This window comes from Mustela erminea, chromosome 2, assembly GCF_009829155.1.
Source record: "Mustela erminea isolate mMusErm1 chromosome 2, mMusErm1.Pri, whole genome shotgun sequence".
Lineage (NCBI taxonomy): Eukaryota > Metazoa > Chordata > Mammalia > Carnivora > Mustelidae > Mustela > Mustela erminea.
Genome location: NC_045615.1, coordinates 84,072,464 through 84,089,268, shown reverse-complemented (window position 1 = coordinate 84,089,268; position 16,805 = coordinate 84,072,464). Strand labels below are relative to the sequence as shown.

General features: G+C 35.9%; 1 protein-coding gene across 6 annotated transcripts in view; it reads left to right on the top strand.

Annotated features, from left to right (window-relative positions):
- SCLT1 (sodium channel and clathrin linker 1) overlaps window positions 1-16,805 on the top strand; it is a 179,570-nt gene that overhangs the window by 92,691 nt on the left and 70,074 nt on the right. For 4 of the 6 annotated variants that reach the window (XM_032333406.1, XM_032333405.1, XM_032333408.1 and 1 more), the window contains 2 exons: window positions 1,851-1,949; window positions 13,803-13,874. In XM_032333406.1, the coding sequence (XP_032189297.1) occupies window positions 1,851-1,949; window positions 13,803-13,874 (171 nt within the window). The remainder of the gene's footprint in view (window positions 1-1,850; window positions 1,950-13,802; window positions 13,875-16,805) is intronic. The other 2 variants (XM_032333409.1, XM_032333407.1) reach the window with 2 other exon arrangements.

The window sequence follows — 16,805 nt, the reverse complement described above, 5'->3', positions numbered from 1 at the left end:
TTTAAAAAAAACAGATGGGGATGGTATCTTTGGAAGGTAATGGGATCAGAACACAGGGCCACTTACTATGTAATGATTAAAAAAGAGAGATTCAGTCATACCTAAAATTGGAGCAGTTCCAGGCCCAGAAAGGTATTTGTAGGGTTTTTTGGTTTTTTTTTTTTTAAAGATTTTATTTATTTATTTGACAGAGAGAGATCACAAGTAGGCAGAGAGGCAGGCAGAGAGAGAGAGGAGGAAGCAGGCTCCCTGCTGAGCAGAGAGCCCAATGCGGGACTCGATCCCAGGACCCTGAGATCATGACCTGAGCCGAAGGCAGCGGCTTAACCCACTGAGCCACCCAGGCGCCCCTGGTTATTTTTTTTTTTAATTAATGTATTTATTTTCAGCAAAACAGTATTCATTATTTTTTGGTTATTTTTTATTTAAACTCAATTAGCCAACATATGATATGGTACATCATTAGTTTTAGATGTAGTGTTGAGTAATTTATCAGTTGCGTGTATCACCCAGTTTAGAAAGATATTTGGTCTAGAGATGTAAATTTGAGAGTTGTCAGCATATAAATGATATTTAAAACCAGAAGACTGGATTAGACCATCAAGGGATAGATGGAGATATAGGACAAAGGACATAAGTATTAGGTAGTACAATTTTAATTTTTTAAATTCAGTTTTTATTTTAATTCCAGCATAGTTAACATACAGCATTATATTCATTTCAGGTGTGCAATATGTTAATTCAGCAATTCCATACATCATCAATGCTCTTCATGTCACATGCACTTCTTAATCCCATCACCTTGTTTCACCTACACCCTCACCCACCCATCTCCCCTCTGATGTGTAGTGCAATTTTTTTTTAAAGATTTTTTTTATTTGAGACAGAGAGAGTGAGAGAACACAAGCAGGGGAAGAGGGACAGAGGGAGAGGAAGAGTGAGAAGTGGATTCCCTCCTGAGCAGGAAGCCCAGTGCAACTCAGGGCTCAATCCTAGGACCCTGGGATCATGACCTGAGCTGAAGGCAGATGCCCAGGCACCCCAGCTAGTATAATTTTTAAAGAAGTTCAGGAGAAGAGGAAGAAACAGCAATGTAAACTAAAAAGGAATAATCAGTGAATAAGGAAGAAAACCAATACTGTGGCATGCTAAAAACCAAATAAGGAAAGTAAAACAAGGAAAAGAGAGCAATCAGTTATCTCAAGTGCTACTGATATATCAAATAAGATAGTTATCCACAATTGACTCATGAATTATTAATGGAGACTATGGATGGTGAAAGCCTGATTGGAGTTGGTGTAGTAGTATTGGAGATGAGCCAGCACAGACTTTAGAGGAGTTTTGCTCCAGAGAGAAGCAGAGAAATGGGTTGTGAATGACAACAGAACTGGGATTATAAGAGTATTTTTTTTAGCTGGGAGAGGAAAATGATTGGATAAATAGAAACATCAAGGAGTTAGCTGACAAGGGACATAATTTGAATAATACCAAATAATGGAAAGGAAGGGAAGTCCAAGAGATTTTTTTCCAAGACTTTAATACCTAGACTTGATGACATTTTTTACAGGAAAATTGAAAAATAACTCTTAAGATTTCTAGGTATGGCCCTGGCTGAAATAAATACCAGAGTAAAATAATAAATTTTTAGGACAAGGTCAGGTGAGAAGGTTAGGAAAAATAAGTATCATTCATAACAGGCAAAGATTCCAAGTGGAGACGTCCCAGAAGTGTAGAATAAGATGTTTGCTTTCAACAAAGTGATTAGTGGACAAGTTTTTAATCGTTTACTATATTATCTTTATTAATAATGATGTGATTTATAATAACATCAAATGATTATTTTTCTGAAGGCTCTACTTGAGGAGAAGCAAAAAGAACAAGATATAGAGAAAATGAAAGAAACGGTCTCTCGGGTTACACAAGATGCTGCCATAAGAATCAGGAAAGAAGTAAGGAGTCTTTAAACTTTAAAATTATTTAAAATTCAAAATTTTACAACCTAACAAAATTTTACAACCTAACAAAATACTACCTAAGTTTTTGCCTAATGGACGTAGCTAATTAACTGTTAGCGAACTGAACCAATTGTGCTGAATTTCAAATAAAAATCGTCTCAGGCTGCCCCTACCATTTGAGCTAGAATGGGGCTGAGGTAAGGACAGAGGAGGTTGAGGTTGAGATTGAGGAGAGAGAGGTTTAGGCCAGGAATATCATGATGATAAACACATATGAAGTGTAAAGTTAAAAAGAAGCCTCAAAAAAGAAACTCAGAATGCATAAGAAGTAAGAGAAGAAAACCTACCATTTGCTTGCAGAATCTTAGAGCAGCTTAAGACTGGAGAAATCTGGTTTGACCTCTTTTTTTTTTATTGGTAAAGAAACTGAAACCATAAGAGGTTGTTGACTCACTCAAAATTATATACAAATTAAAGCCAAAATTTAGAGGCACCTGGATGGCTCAGTTGGTTAAACGACTGCCTTTAGCTCAGGTCATGATCCTGGAATCCCAGGATCAAGTCCCGTATGGGCCTCCCGGCTCAGCAGGGAGTCTGCTTCTCCCTCTGACTTTCCCCACCTTGTGCTTTCTCTTATTCTCTCTCTCAAATAAGTATCTTTATTTTATTTATTTTTTAAAGATGTTATTTATTAAAGAGAGAGAGAGTAAGGGAGACAGAAAGAGAGAAAAAGAAGGAGCAAGGAGGAGGACAGAGGGAGAGGGAAGAAGCAGACTCCTCACTGAGCAGGGAGCCCAATGTGGGGCTCAATGCCAGGACTCCAGGGATCATGACCCAAGCCGAAGGCAGACAGTTAACTGACTGAGTCTCCCAGTTAAAGCCAGGAGTTAGACTCATACCTTCTGCTCTACTGAGCAGGCGTTGTTTTGATCACATCATGCTGGCACTTGTACAATGTGTGAGTTGTGTTGTTATTTTCAATTCTCTTATCAAGACTAAATCTGATATTTTTATGTAGACCTAATGAATTGTTTCTTGGTTTGACTTGTACAAATTAAAACTGGGAAGTGTGAGTTTACTTTCATATATTTTCTTTCATATATTTACTTATGCAGATTAAAACTGGGAAGTGTAAGTTTGCTTTCATGTAAAGAAACAAGGAAAACATAACATCTGTTTGCCTTTTCTTTTGGTATGGATATGAATCAGTTTGTAAGTGGTGTGGTAAAGTTTGAAAATGTATTGTGAATTGTAGAGGAAAAAAAAGAAAAACCCATTTTAAGGATCAAAAGTAAATAACTTGCTTTAAGGTTCTACCTTTAGGAAGTAGCAGAACTAGTTGTAAATACAAGTCTATTGTTTCTTGAGCTCTCTTCTCAATCACTGTGAGAAATTGTCTCCCTTTAATTTTATATTCTTTTGTTTTTAGAAATTTTCAAACCCATAAAAGGTTAAAAGCTGTACAGTGAACACTTGTTTGCCCCTTACCCAGATAATTATTAATGTCTTGCCACACCTGTCCCATCTCTTTCTATACATACACACACTCTTTTGCCAAACATTTGGACATTGACTACAGGCATTACGACACCTCACTCCTGATATTTTGGCATGTTTTTCCCCAGAGAAAGGATATTTTTCTACACAACCACACCACTATTACCATATCTTTAAAAAAAATAAATATCACTTTAAGCTATACTCAAATTTCCTCAGAATATCCTCATTAGCTTTTTGTTTTTTTAAATCCAGAGTCCAATCAAAATTTATGTATCATTGCATTTGACTGCTGTCTCTGTAGTCTCCCTCAATTTAACCCAGTGTTCAACAAAACTAAAAAGCAACCTATGGAATGAGAGATATTTGCAAATAATGTATCAGATAAAGGGCGAGTAACCAAAACCTATAAAAAAAAATATCAAACTCAATACCCAAAAAATAAATGACTTAAAAATCATTACAATTCCACTAGCAAAAAATACTATTTTAACATTGTCCTCTGAATTTTCATTTAGTTACAGATTATTAATGATGTAGCTATCTATGAAACAAAAAATTCTGGAGTTGTATATATCAACCTTCAAATAGTGCTAAGCCTAGAAAATAGAAAAGTGAGGAAACTTTCTCTTTCTACATACATAATTCTGCACTGTGTGAAATTTCAAAGAATAGCTATTATTTTCATTAACTAATTTTAAATAAACTGTAATATCTTATAGAGCATGTAGTATAGCCTCCTTATATCCATTTATTATTTTAATGTATATATATATTATTATTTCTCCCCATAACACACACCCTTTCCAATGACCATCAATGACCCCATCCCTTCAACCCCCCTCTCTTCTGGCAACCCTCAGTTTGTTTCCTATGATAAAGAGTCTCTTATGGTTTCTCTCCCTCTCTGGTTTCGTCTTGTTTCATTTCTCCTTCCCTTCCCCCATGGTCCCCTACCCTGCCTCTCAGATTTCCTCATATTAGCAAGATCATATGATAATTATCTTTCTCTGATTAATTTCAAGTAGCACAATACCCTCTAGTTCCATCCACATTGTGGCAAATGACAAGATTTCATTTCTTTTGATGGCATAGTATTCCATTGTATATGTACATACCATATCTTTTTTATCCATTCATTTGTTGATGGACATCTAGGCTATTAACATAGTTTGGCTATTCTGGGCATTGCTGCTGTAAACATTCGGGTGCATGTGCCCCTTCGGATCACTACCTTTGTACCTTTAGGTTAAATACACTATAATGCAATTGTTGGGTTGTAGGTTAGCTCTGTTTTCAACTTTTTGAGGAACCTTCATACCATTTTCTAGAATGGCTGCACCAGCTTGCATTCCCACCAACAGTGTAGGAGGGTTCCCCTTTATCCTTATCCTTGCCCAAACCTGCTGTTGCCTGGCTGGTTAATTTTACCCATCCTGACGGGTATGAGATGGTATCTCATTGTGGTTTTGATTTGTATTTCCTTGATGCCGAGTGATGTTGAGCACTTTTTCATGTGTCTGATGGCCACTTGGATGTCTTTGCTAAAATGTCTGTTCATGACATCCTTCCATTTATTGATTGGATTATTTTTTCTTTGGGTGTTGAGTTTGGTAAGTTCTTTATAGATTTTGGATACTAGCCCTTTATCTGATATGTCATTGGCAAATATCTTCTCTCCTTCTGTCGGTTGTCTTTTGGTTTTGTTGAAAGTTTTCTTTGTTGTGCAGCAGCTTTTGATCTTAAGTCCCAGTAGTTCATTTTTGCCCTTGCTTCCCTTTCCTTTGGCGATGTGCCTAGAAAGAATTTGCAGCAGCTGAAGTCAAAGAGGTTGCTGCCTGTGTTCTCCTCAAGGATTTTGATGGATTCCTTTCCCACATTGAGGTCTTGCATCCATTTTGAGTCTATTTTTGTGTGTGGTGTGAGGAAATGGTCCAATTTCATTCTTCTGCATGTGGCTGTCCAATTTTTGTAACACCATTTGTGGAAGAGACTGTCTCTTTTCTATTGGACATTCTTTCCTGCTTTGTGGAAGATTAGTTGACCATAGAGTTGAGGGTCCATTTCTGGGCTCTCGATTCTGTTCCATTGATCTGTGTGTCTCTTTTGCACCAGTACCATACTGTCTTGATGATGACAGCTTTGTAATAGAGTTTGAAGTCTGGAAATGTGATTCCGCCAGCTTTGGTTTTCTTTTTCAACATTCCTCTGGCTATTTGGGGTCTTTTTAGGTTCCATATAAATTTTAGGATTATTTGTTCCATTTTTTTGAAAAAAGTTGATGGTATTTTGATAGGGATTGCATTAAATATGTAGATTGCTCTAGGTAGCATAGACGTTTTCACAATATTTGTTCTTCCAATCCACGAGCATGGAATGTTTTTCCATTTCTTTGTGTCTTCGTCAGTTTCTTTCATGAGTACTCTATAGTTTTCTGCATACAGATTCTTTGCCTCTTTGGTTAGATTTATTTCTAGGTATCTTATGGTTTGGGGTACAATTGTAAATAGGATTGACTTCTTAATTTCTCTTTCTTCTGTCTTGTTGGTGTGTAGAAATGCAACTGATTTCTGTGCATTGATTTTTATATCCTGACAATTTACTGAATTCCTATATGAGTTCTAGCAGTTTCAGAGTGGAGTCTTTTGGATTTTCACATGAAGTATCATATCATCTACAAAAAGTAGAGTCTGATTTCTTCTTTGGTGATTCAGATGCCTTTATTTCCTTTTGTAAGACTTCTAGGAGTATATTGAATAGCAGTGGTGATAGTGGATAACCCTGTCATGTTCCTGACCTTAGGGGGAAAGCTGTTAGTTTTTTCCCTGTTAAGAATGATATTCACTGTGGATTTTTCATGGATGGCTTTATGGTCTTGAGCTGTGTACCCTCCATCCCTACACTGTGACGAGTTTTGATCAAGAGAGGATGCTGTACTTTGTCAAATGCTTTGTCAGCATCTATTGAGAGGTTCAAATGGTTTTTGTTCTTTCTTTTACTAATGTTTTGTATCACATTGATTAATTTGCAGATAATGAGCCAACCTTGCAGCCCAGGAATAAATCCCACTTGGTTGTGGTGAATAATCCTTTTAATGTACTGTTGGATCCTATTGGCTAGTATTTTGATAAGAAATTTTGTATCCATGTTCGTCAGGGATATTGGTCTGTAATTCTCCTTTCCAATGGGGTCTTTGGTTTGGGGATCAAGGTAATGCTGGCCTCATAAAATGAGTTTGGAAGTTTTCCTTCCATTTCTATTTTTTAGAACAGTTTCAAGAGAATTGTTATGAATTCTTCTTTAAATGTTTGGTAGAATTCCCCTTGGAAGCCCTCTGGCCCTGGGGTCTTGTTTGTTTGGAGATTTTTGATGACTGCTTCAATCTCCTTACTGGTTATAGATCTGTTCAGGTTTTCTGTTTCTTCGTGGTTCAGTTTTGGTAGTCATACATCTCTAGGAATGCATCTGTTTCTTCCAGATTGTCAAATGTGCCCACATATATTTGCTCATAATATGTTCTTACAATTGTATTTCTTTTTTGTTTTTTTAAGATTATTTATTTATTTATTTGACAGAGAGGTCACAAGTAGGCAGAGAGGCAGGCAGAGAGAGAGGGGGAAGCAGGCTCCCTGCTGAACAGAGAGCCCGACATGGGCCTTGATCCCAGGACCCTGAGATCATGACCTGAGCTGAAGGCAGAGGCTTAACCCACTGAGCCACCCAGGTGGCCATAATTGTATTTCTTTTTTTTTTTTTAAGATTTTATTTATTTATTTGACAGACAGAGATCACAAGTAGACAGAGAGGCGGCAGGGGGAGCGGGGGGCGGGGAGCAGGCTCCCAGTTGAGCAGAGGGCCCGATGCGGGGCTCGATCCCAGGACTCCGGGATCATGACCTGAGCTAAAGGCGAGGCTTTAACCCACTGAGCCACCCAGGCGCACCCATAATTTTATTTCTTTGATGTTGGCTGTGATCTCTCCTCTTCCATTCATGATTTTATTTATTTGGGTCATTTCTCTTTTCTTTTTGGTAAGTCTGGCAGGGGATTTGTCAGTCTTATTAATTTTTTGAAAGAAACAGCTCCTAGTTGTTTTGTTGAACTGTTCTACTGTTTCTTTGGTTTCTATCTCATTGATTTCTGCTCTGATCTTTATTATTACCAGGTTTAGGTTTCATTTTTTTTTTTTTTCCTCCAGCTCCTTTAGATGTAGAGTTAGGTTGTGTATTTGAGAACTTTCTTGTTTCTTGAGAAAGGTTTGTATTGCTATATACTTTCCTCTCAGGACTGCCTTTTGCTATGTCCCAAAGATTTTGAACAGTTGTGTTTTCAGTTTTGAATGTTTCCAGGAATTGTTTTAATTCCTCTTTAATTTCCTGGCTGACCCATTCATTCTTAGTAGGATGCTCTTTAGCCTCCATATATTTGAGTTCCAACTTTCCTCTTGTGGTGGAGTTCTAGTTTCAAAGCATTGTGGTCTAAAAATATGCAGAGAATGACCCCGGTCTTTTGGTACCAGCTGAGACCTGATTTGTGACCCAGGCTGTGATCTGTTCTGATCTATTCTGGAGAATAATCCATGTGCACTAGAGAAGAATGTGTATTCTGTTGTTTTGGGATGGAATGTTCTGAATATATCTGTGATGTCCATCTCGTCCAGTGTGTCATTTAAAGCCTTTATTTCCTTGTTGATCTTTTGCTTAGATGATCTGTCCATTGCAGTTAGGAGGGTGTTAAAGTCCCCTACAATTACTATATTATTGTCGATGTGCTTCTTTGATTTTGTTATTAATTGGTTTATATAGTTGGCTGCTCCCATGTTAGGGGAATGGATATTTAAAACTGTTAGATCTTCTTGTTGGACAGACCCTTTAAGTATAATATAGTGCCTTTCCTCATCTCTTGTTATAGTCTTTGGCTAAAATCTAATTTATCTGATACAAGGATTGCCACCCCAACCTTCTTTTGTTGTCCATTAGCATGTTAAATTGTTTTCCACCCTCTCACTTTAAATCTGGAGGTGTCTTTGGGTCTAAATTGAGTTTCTTGTGGACAGCATATTGATGGGTCTTGTTTTTTTATCCATTCTGATTCCTTATGTCTTTTGATTGGAATATTTAGCCTTTACATTCAGGATAAGATATGAATTTAGTGCTATTGTATTGTCTGTAAGGTGACTATTACTGAATATAGTCTCTGCCTCCTTTCTGATCTGTTACTTTTAGGCTTTCTCTTTGCTTAGAGGACCCCTTTAAGTATTTCCTGTAGGGCTGGTTTGATCTTCACAAATTCTTTTAGTTTTTGTTTGTCCTGGAAGCTCTTTATTTCTCGTTCTATTTTCAATGACAGCCCAGCTGGATATAATATTCTTGGCTGCATATTTTTCTCATTTAGTGCTTTGAATATATCATGCCAGTATATCATATCCTTTCTGGCTGGCCAGGTCTCTGTGGATAGGTCTGCTGCCAGTCTAATATTTCTACCATTTTAGGTTACAGACCTCTTGTCCCAAGCTGCTTTCAGGATTTTTTCTTTGTCACTGAGACTTGTAAGTTTTACTGTTAGATGACGGGGTGTAGACCTATTTTTATTGATTTTGAGGGGGTTCTCTGTACCTCCTGCATTCTGATGCTTGTTTCCTTCCTGGAATTAGGGAAGTTCCTGCTATAATTTGCTCCACTATCCCTTTTAACCCCCTCTCTCTTTCTTCTCCTGGGATCCCAATTATTTTAATACCATTTCATCTTGTGGTATCACTTATCTTTCAGATTCTCCCCTCATGATCTAATAGATGTTTATCTCTCTGTTTCTCAGCTTCTTTATTCTCTATTATTTTGTTTTCTATATCACTAATTCTCTCTTCTGCCTCATTTATCCTAGCAGTAAGAGCCTCCACTTTTGATTGCACCTCATTAATAGCTTTTTAAATTACATCTTAGTTAGATTTTAACTTTTATTTCTCCAGAAAGGGATTCTCTGATATCTTCTATGTTTTATTTAAGCCCAGCTAGCATTTTTATAATTGTCATTCTGAACTCTAGTTTTGATATCTTATGAAATGTCCGTATCGATCAGGTCCCCAGCTGTCGGTACTGCTTCTTGGTCTTTTTTTTTTTTTTAAGGTGAGTTTTTCTGCCTTGACATTCTGTCCAGAATAGAAAAGAGTAGATGGATGAGAAAACAAAATGCTAAAAGAGTAACAACGACCCCAGAAAAGTATACACTAACCAAATCAGAAGAGACTTAAATCTGGGATGAAAAGAAAGAAAAAAAATATGTATCTGTGATTAGGATGGTGAATAGAACAGAGCCACACACTTGATTTTCAGTGTATTTTGGTCTGTTAGAAGAAAATGCCTCCCAAAATGTTAAAGAAAAAAATATATATATATACACACACCCATATATATATACATATATATGGGTAGACATGATGAAGGGATGAAATATGACTGTAAAGATGAAAATTAAAAAACATTTTAGGGGCACCTGGGTGGCTCAGTCATTAGGCATCTGCCTTTAGCTCAGGTCGTGATCCCAGGATCCTGGGATTGATCGCCGCATCAGTCTCCCTGCTAGTGGGAAGCCTTCTTCTCCCTCTCCCACTTCCCCGGCCTGTGTTCCCTCTCTCGCTGTGTCTGTCTGTGTCAAATAAGTAAATAAAATCTTTATAAAAATAAAAGAAAAAGAAAATTTAAAAAGGTTTTTAAAAAGGAATAAGATAAGTTGGTTGAAAAAAGAGAAAAGAAAAAGAAAAGGAGAGAATGTGATCAGGCTAGAGACTAGAACAAAACCATATGTTAGATTTAGGGTATATCTCTTAGAAGAAACTGTATCCCAACATTTTAAAGAAAGGAAAGCTTATATGTGTACAAAAAAATAAGGTTAAATACAATGAAGGGATAGACTATGACTATAAAAATAAAAATTAAAAAATATTTTTAAATGGTATTGATAAGACAAAATCAGTAAAATAGGTTAAAATAGGAAAGAAGAAACATTCAAAAAAAATAGAAAAAGAAAAAAATAACCAAAATTTAAAAAATTTGACTTTTAAAGATTACAGAATCATGGGAGAAAAGCCATGAATTCTATGTGCTATATTCCCCTAGCACTGGTGTTGCACTGTTCTCATTGATCAGTAAACTTGGTCTTGGCTGGATGCTCTTGCTGATCTTCTGGTGGAGGGGCCTACTGCAGGGATTCTCAAATGTCTTTGCCTGAGGCAGAATTGTACCGCCCTTCCCTGGGGCCAGGCTAAGTACTCTGCTTGGGTTTGCTCTGGTAGTCTTTTTGCCTTAAAACTTTCTGTACAGCTTTGGAGGATGAGAATTAGGATGGCAACCTCCCAGTCTCCAGCCCTGGAGGAGCCAAGAGCTTCACCCCCTTCACTGAGCCATCAGAGTAAAGCAGTCAATCAGTCCTGTCTCCTTGGTCTCCAGCCACACTCTGAGCTCACCCAGCCTTTGACCAAGAGTTTCTATCTCTGGCACACAGCCCCAGTTGAAGTCTCCAAACCGAGCAGATTCCTGCAGTGTGCCCCCACACCACCCCTCTTGGAGGAAGGGGGGTTCTCCCTGGATCCGTCACTTGTGGGGTCGCTGCTCGAAGAGTAGTACCCCAACTGTGCCTCGGATAACACTTTAAGGTAACCCTGAGCTGAGCGGCCCCTCCTTCGCTCTGTCTTTGCAGGCGGCTTCCCCACTTGTTACTTAGGAGCTCTGCTGCACTCAGGCATCCCTGGTATTTCTGTGACCCCATGAGTCCTGAGAGCATGCTGTCCCAGTGAAGGCTCCACACCCCTCAGCCCACCCCACCCCCACTTAGCCTCTAGAGTGACGACCCTTAGCAGAGCAGACTTCTAAAAGTTCTGATTTTGTGCTCCACTGCTCTATCACTTGCTGGGAGCTGACCCCTCTCCCTGTGGTCTATCTTCATGTGTTTTGCCTCAGATTCACTTCTCCACACGTCCTATCTTCCAGAAATTGGTGTCTTTTGTGTTCCTATAATTGTTGCTGTTCTTCTCTTCGATCGCCTGTTGAGTTTGTAGGTATTCAGAATGGTTTGATAACTATCCAGCTGAATTCCTGGGACCAGAGAAATTTAGGTCTCCTACTCTTCTGCCATCTTGCTCCTCCCCTTTACATATATTTTTTAATGTTTTTGTTTGAAAACATTAAGCTGTATTGGTGATAATTGCCCCACTTATCATAATTTGACATGTTCTCCAAATATGTAGAATTAATCTATTGAATTGGGGATTACTTATGTCTAATGACTTTAGAAGTATCTTTTTATTAACAAAGTAAAATATGTTCTGACTATAAAACTGAACAAAATGAGATAATAGGTCATTTCTTTAAAATACAAAAATAGATTTTTTTCCAATCTCTTTCAAACAAGTGAAACTTAATGTGTGAAAATAACATTATTTTATTTTTTTACTTTCTTTTGATTTTAAATCATGGCTTAAAATTTGTGATCAAAATCATATTCATCCAGTTAGGTAATATTTGCACCATTATTGGCCTTTTTTATGTCTTTCTCATGTTAATTATCTTACTGTTTGGTTTATAAATACTCTTACTATCCATAAATTATCAAAGAAAATGTTTACATAAGGAAAGTGAGGTTAGGGTAAGAGAAGTAACTTTAGTTCCCATACAGACTTCTGAACCCCAATCACATTAAACTGCCTCTCAGATATGTGTATTTGCTCGCATAATAAGATTTACATTGTGTTTTATCAGATACTAATCTCAAAATATTTTCTTTGACTTTTGCACCATAGATTTTACTGATGATACACGATCAGTTTCAGTAATGCTAAAGTCTTTTTAATAAGTTTGAATAGTTTAATTCACTGAATTTATTAGCATTACTATAAAAATATTTCAAAATATATTTACTACTATGGTCATAAACCCTCGTACTAGCTGCATCATTTTTAGATACTAAAAAGAATACTTTTGGTGTGAGAGACAGACATGACTGCATTCATAGGAACTAAAATTTTTATATCCTGAAAACCATGACTTAATTTCTTTGTGCCTTAATCTTACTCATCTATAATGTGGATAATAACTACTTAATCAGAATCTTGGTGAGAATTAATGAGGTAATAACACTTAAATAAGTACTCTAAACAGTTCTTCACACATCAGACTTCAGTAAATGCGAACAATGGTTATCACTGACCCATAAATAGGATAGATTGATCCATCATATAATTATTCATAGGCAAAGTTTATACCAAATTAAAATCTAAAATGGAGCTCAGAGGGACCCACATATCTGTCATGTCTTTAGAAAATTAACTCATATTAATTAACCAAATTAAATATATGTGAATGTAATAAAATATGTCAGTGTTATAAAGAAAGCTTACCTCATGTTTTAGAAATAGTATATTTTATAAGCCCCTAGAAAATTTCCAAAAATCTTTAGATCATACGTGTTTACTGATGACACAGCATCAGTATCCGTATTCCTCGTGTCTTTTTAAAAAGTGTGAGTAGTTATTAGAAAAATATATTGTTAGGAACCATCCTGATGAGATGTAAATAATTCTTCAAAATATTCTGTATACCTAAATCGTACTGTTTCCGAAGTAATTTAAATGTTAATTCAACTAAGTTTCCCTCACAAAGTAATTTACTTAGTACTGAAATATGTGCAACATAAAAATAGTCTTCTGTTTATAAAACAAAAGTGCCTTCAAAGTTATTAGTTATATTTTTAGTGTGTAACTCAGTTTTTCTCTTAAAGTGCTCTATGGCAGGAGTTTTCAAAAGGTGGTGTTCAGAGACTCTGCAAGGTCAAATCTAACTTTCATACTTATGGTTTTCTGTTTGCTTTTTTCATACTCATTCTCTCATGAGTATACAGTATAGTTTTACAGAGGCTAACAATATGTAGCAACACAGCAGATTGAACATAGAAGTAGATACGAGAATCTAGCTATTTTCTGTTGAACCAGACATTAAGGAAATTTGCAAAAATGTAAAATACCATTCTTCTAAAAAATTTTCAATTTTGGAAAATATACTTACTTTTCATAAAATGTGTTACTTATGTTAACCTGTAATGCCCTCAGTTATTATCTTTAAGGAGATTAGTAAATATTTTGAAATTTTCCCAGTTTTCACTTCTAATATTGATAAATTTTGAGAGACACTCACTCCCACCCCTATCACGGTATTGATTCTTTAATATACCATGTGTTTATTTACTTTCTATGACCTAAAAGTTACATATTCATTTCTTATCAAAATAATTATCCTAAATATTTTTATTGGGCATTAATCATTTTTTGAGAACCTAAACAATTTGTAAATGTCTTAATTTATAGGTTGCAAGTGCAAGAAAACAGTATAACATACAGATTTCTCAACTAACAGAAGAACTTTCAGCCCTTCAAATGGTATGTTAGAAGACTATATTGATATTTTCTCCTGAATATTGATTATTTTAAAGGCCAGGATACATTTTAATGAATCTTGTAATGGGCATTCTTGTTCATTCAGATGAGCCAGGAATTAGACTAGATGTTTGGAGAAGAGTAAAAATCAAAATAAACATGTGTTACCTGCAATCTTGGAACTTATGGTCTAGCAGGAAAGATGGATGGCATTTACCACATTTTACTACAATTACTTTTTTTAACAAAGAACACACAGAATGCTATTGAAGCACCCATCTGTAACTGCTACCATATGCCAGGTTCATTTGGGAGATGAGGGGGAAAGAAAAAGTATATATGACAATGGAAAAGAAGAAAGACAAACTACCCAAAAGAAATGAGTACTGAAGGATAAATAGACAAAGAGAAAAGAAAAGGGTACTTGTATGTCTAGAGGTGAAATTAAATATGTAAATTTAATAACAAGATTTGATGAAATGGAATTTAATAGCTTTGCTTACAGGGGGAATAAAAGTACAAGAATTTTCAGAGATTAGGAAGATGTTTTCAACTTCACAAAAAAAAAAGAAAAAATATTTTCTGAATCTCTATATCGCTTTTAATCTTGATGGTAAAACTTAGCAGTGAATTATGTCTTGTAATAAATATGTTACATTATGTTCTCTTTCTCTATCTCCTGTCTCCCTCCTTCCCTCTCCCTTTCTCTTTCTTCATAAAAATCTTAACTTTCCAATTAGATTGGAAATACCTCAGAGTAGAAGAGTCTTATGCCTCCTTTTATTTTTCCCATGGCCTAGCCTAGTCTTTTCACAGCATGCTTTTTAATATTTATTGACTGATATTTAAAGAACTCTGAAAGAAGGAGCATATTTTCCACATTCTACAAACTCTGTAATGTACATGATGAGACTTTTGTCTATGATCGTAATAGAATAAGAAACAGTGTTATTTTTGTTTGCTTAATGTCATCTGTTTTAAGGATGGAGGAACATTAACTAAAATTAATGGGATGCTGTGTGGCCAGTTAGTCATGTCTAATTATTTGTTGTTTTTCAGTTTTGCTTCTTCTTCTATCACCTTGCTGTTTTGCTTTTTCTCTTATGTGAACTGATTTAGCTATCAACAGATTCACAGCTTAGAAAAAGACGATCCTACCCCAATCCAACATCATTTAATGGCTTGTAAACTCTGGAGGGACAAGAACACTATTTCTTTCTCATTTCCCAAAGGAATGTGTGTTGGATAAGATCTGCAGAGATTTTAAGTATAATAACTCTTAACAGCCACAACCAGAGTTATATAAACTCACTTCAAAGCAAAAAATTTTCAGTTTATTATGAAGTATTTCTTACAATTTATAGTAAAACAATTGTAATCCATAGGTAAGATGGATTTTTCTTTCTTTTTTTTTTTTTTTTTTGAAGATTATATTTACGTATTTGACAGAGAGATCACAAGTAGGCAGAGAGGCAGGCAGAGAGAGAGAGAGAGAGAGAGAGAGGGAGAGAGAAGCAGGTCTTCCACTGAGCAGAGAGCCTGATGTGGGGCTCGATCCCAAGACCTCGAGATCATGACCTAGGCCGAAGGCAGAGGCTTAACCCACTGAGCCACCCAGGGACCCTTAAGATGGATTTTTCTAAAGATATTAAGTATTATCTGATGTCATGTTGATTCCATGGGGAAAACTGTACTGATTAATTGAAAAGTGTATTCAACTACTTTAAAAAGCAGATTTTCTCAGGTAACTCAAAAACTCAGACTACGGTTTGAGACATAATAACCTGACATCAGCTTTTGACATATTCTTACGTACCAATTTTACCACCTGAACCATAAAGATGAAGTCAAGGAGAGAAGTTAAGCATACTTTAGCTAACCCAAAACTAAGTTATGCTGGTAGGAAGAAGAAAAACTTGTGTTTTAGGTTATCGTGCAGATTTTTTGATAGATTTAAGAAAAGGCCAGAGCCAGTCTAGTCACATATCTCCCTTGGAAAGCAGCACAACTTTTACTTTCTCCTAAGGGTGCAATTTCTTCTAAGAATACTCAAGGTTTTAATTCTTCCAACTAACAGAGATTGCTGTTAATCTACAGCAAATGAGTAAGAAGATTGGTTATTAATTTTATACAAGTTAAATGAAAAGTTCATTATGATCTTTTTTGGATCGGTGAATTAAAAAAAAAATCTTTTTAATTTTGAATCTCTACATCTGTAGGTATTTAGATATCTTTTTGTTATTTTCTAATCCAGTTAAATAGATGCCACAGATTATAATCTGTATGATATTGATTCTTAAAATTTTTTATGATTTTATTTATGGTAGACTATAGGGTATGATTTTGAAAATACTCCATGTGTACTTGAAAAAATATTTAGTATCATTTGATCATATCTTTCCCAAAAGATAGGAATATTGGTGGGGATTAATAGCAAATATCCATGAAAACCTTTAATAATAATAATTTTAAATGTTTGCTTTGGTATTACAGTGAATTTTTAATAGAATTAATGTATGTCTCTGTAAAGGTTTCAATTTACTGTCTTATTTTAACTTTGTTATATGAGGTTAACCCAATATTCTTTCAGTTGTCATTTATCCATGAAATGGTGGATTGGGTGTTGAGAGATGCATAATGTATTTATCACAAACCTTTCTTTATATATCATTCACCAGTTTCAGAAGTGGGATCCAACCTTGTTATTAATACCTATATTAAAAATCATATGAGAATCATATCAATAGCTGCAGAAAAAGCATTTGACAAAATCTAACCCCCATTCATGATAAACTCCCAGTACACTAGAAACAGAGGGGAACTTACTCAACTTAGCAAAGAATATCTACAAAAAGCCTATAGCTCTGAAACCAAAGCTTTCCCAGTAGATCGGGAACAAAGCAATCATATGCCCTCTCACCACTGCTTTTCAGC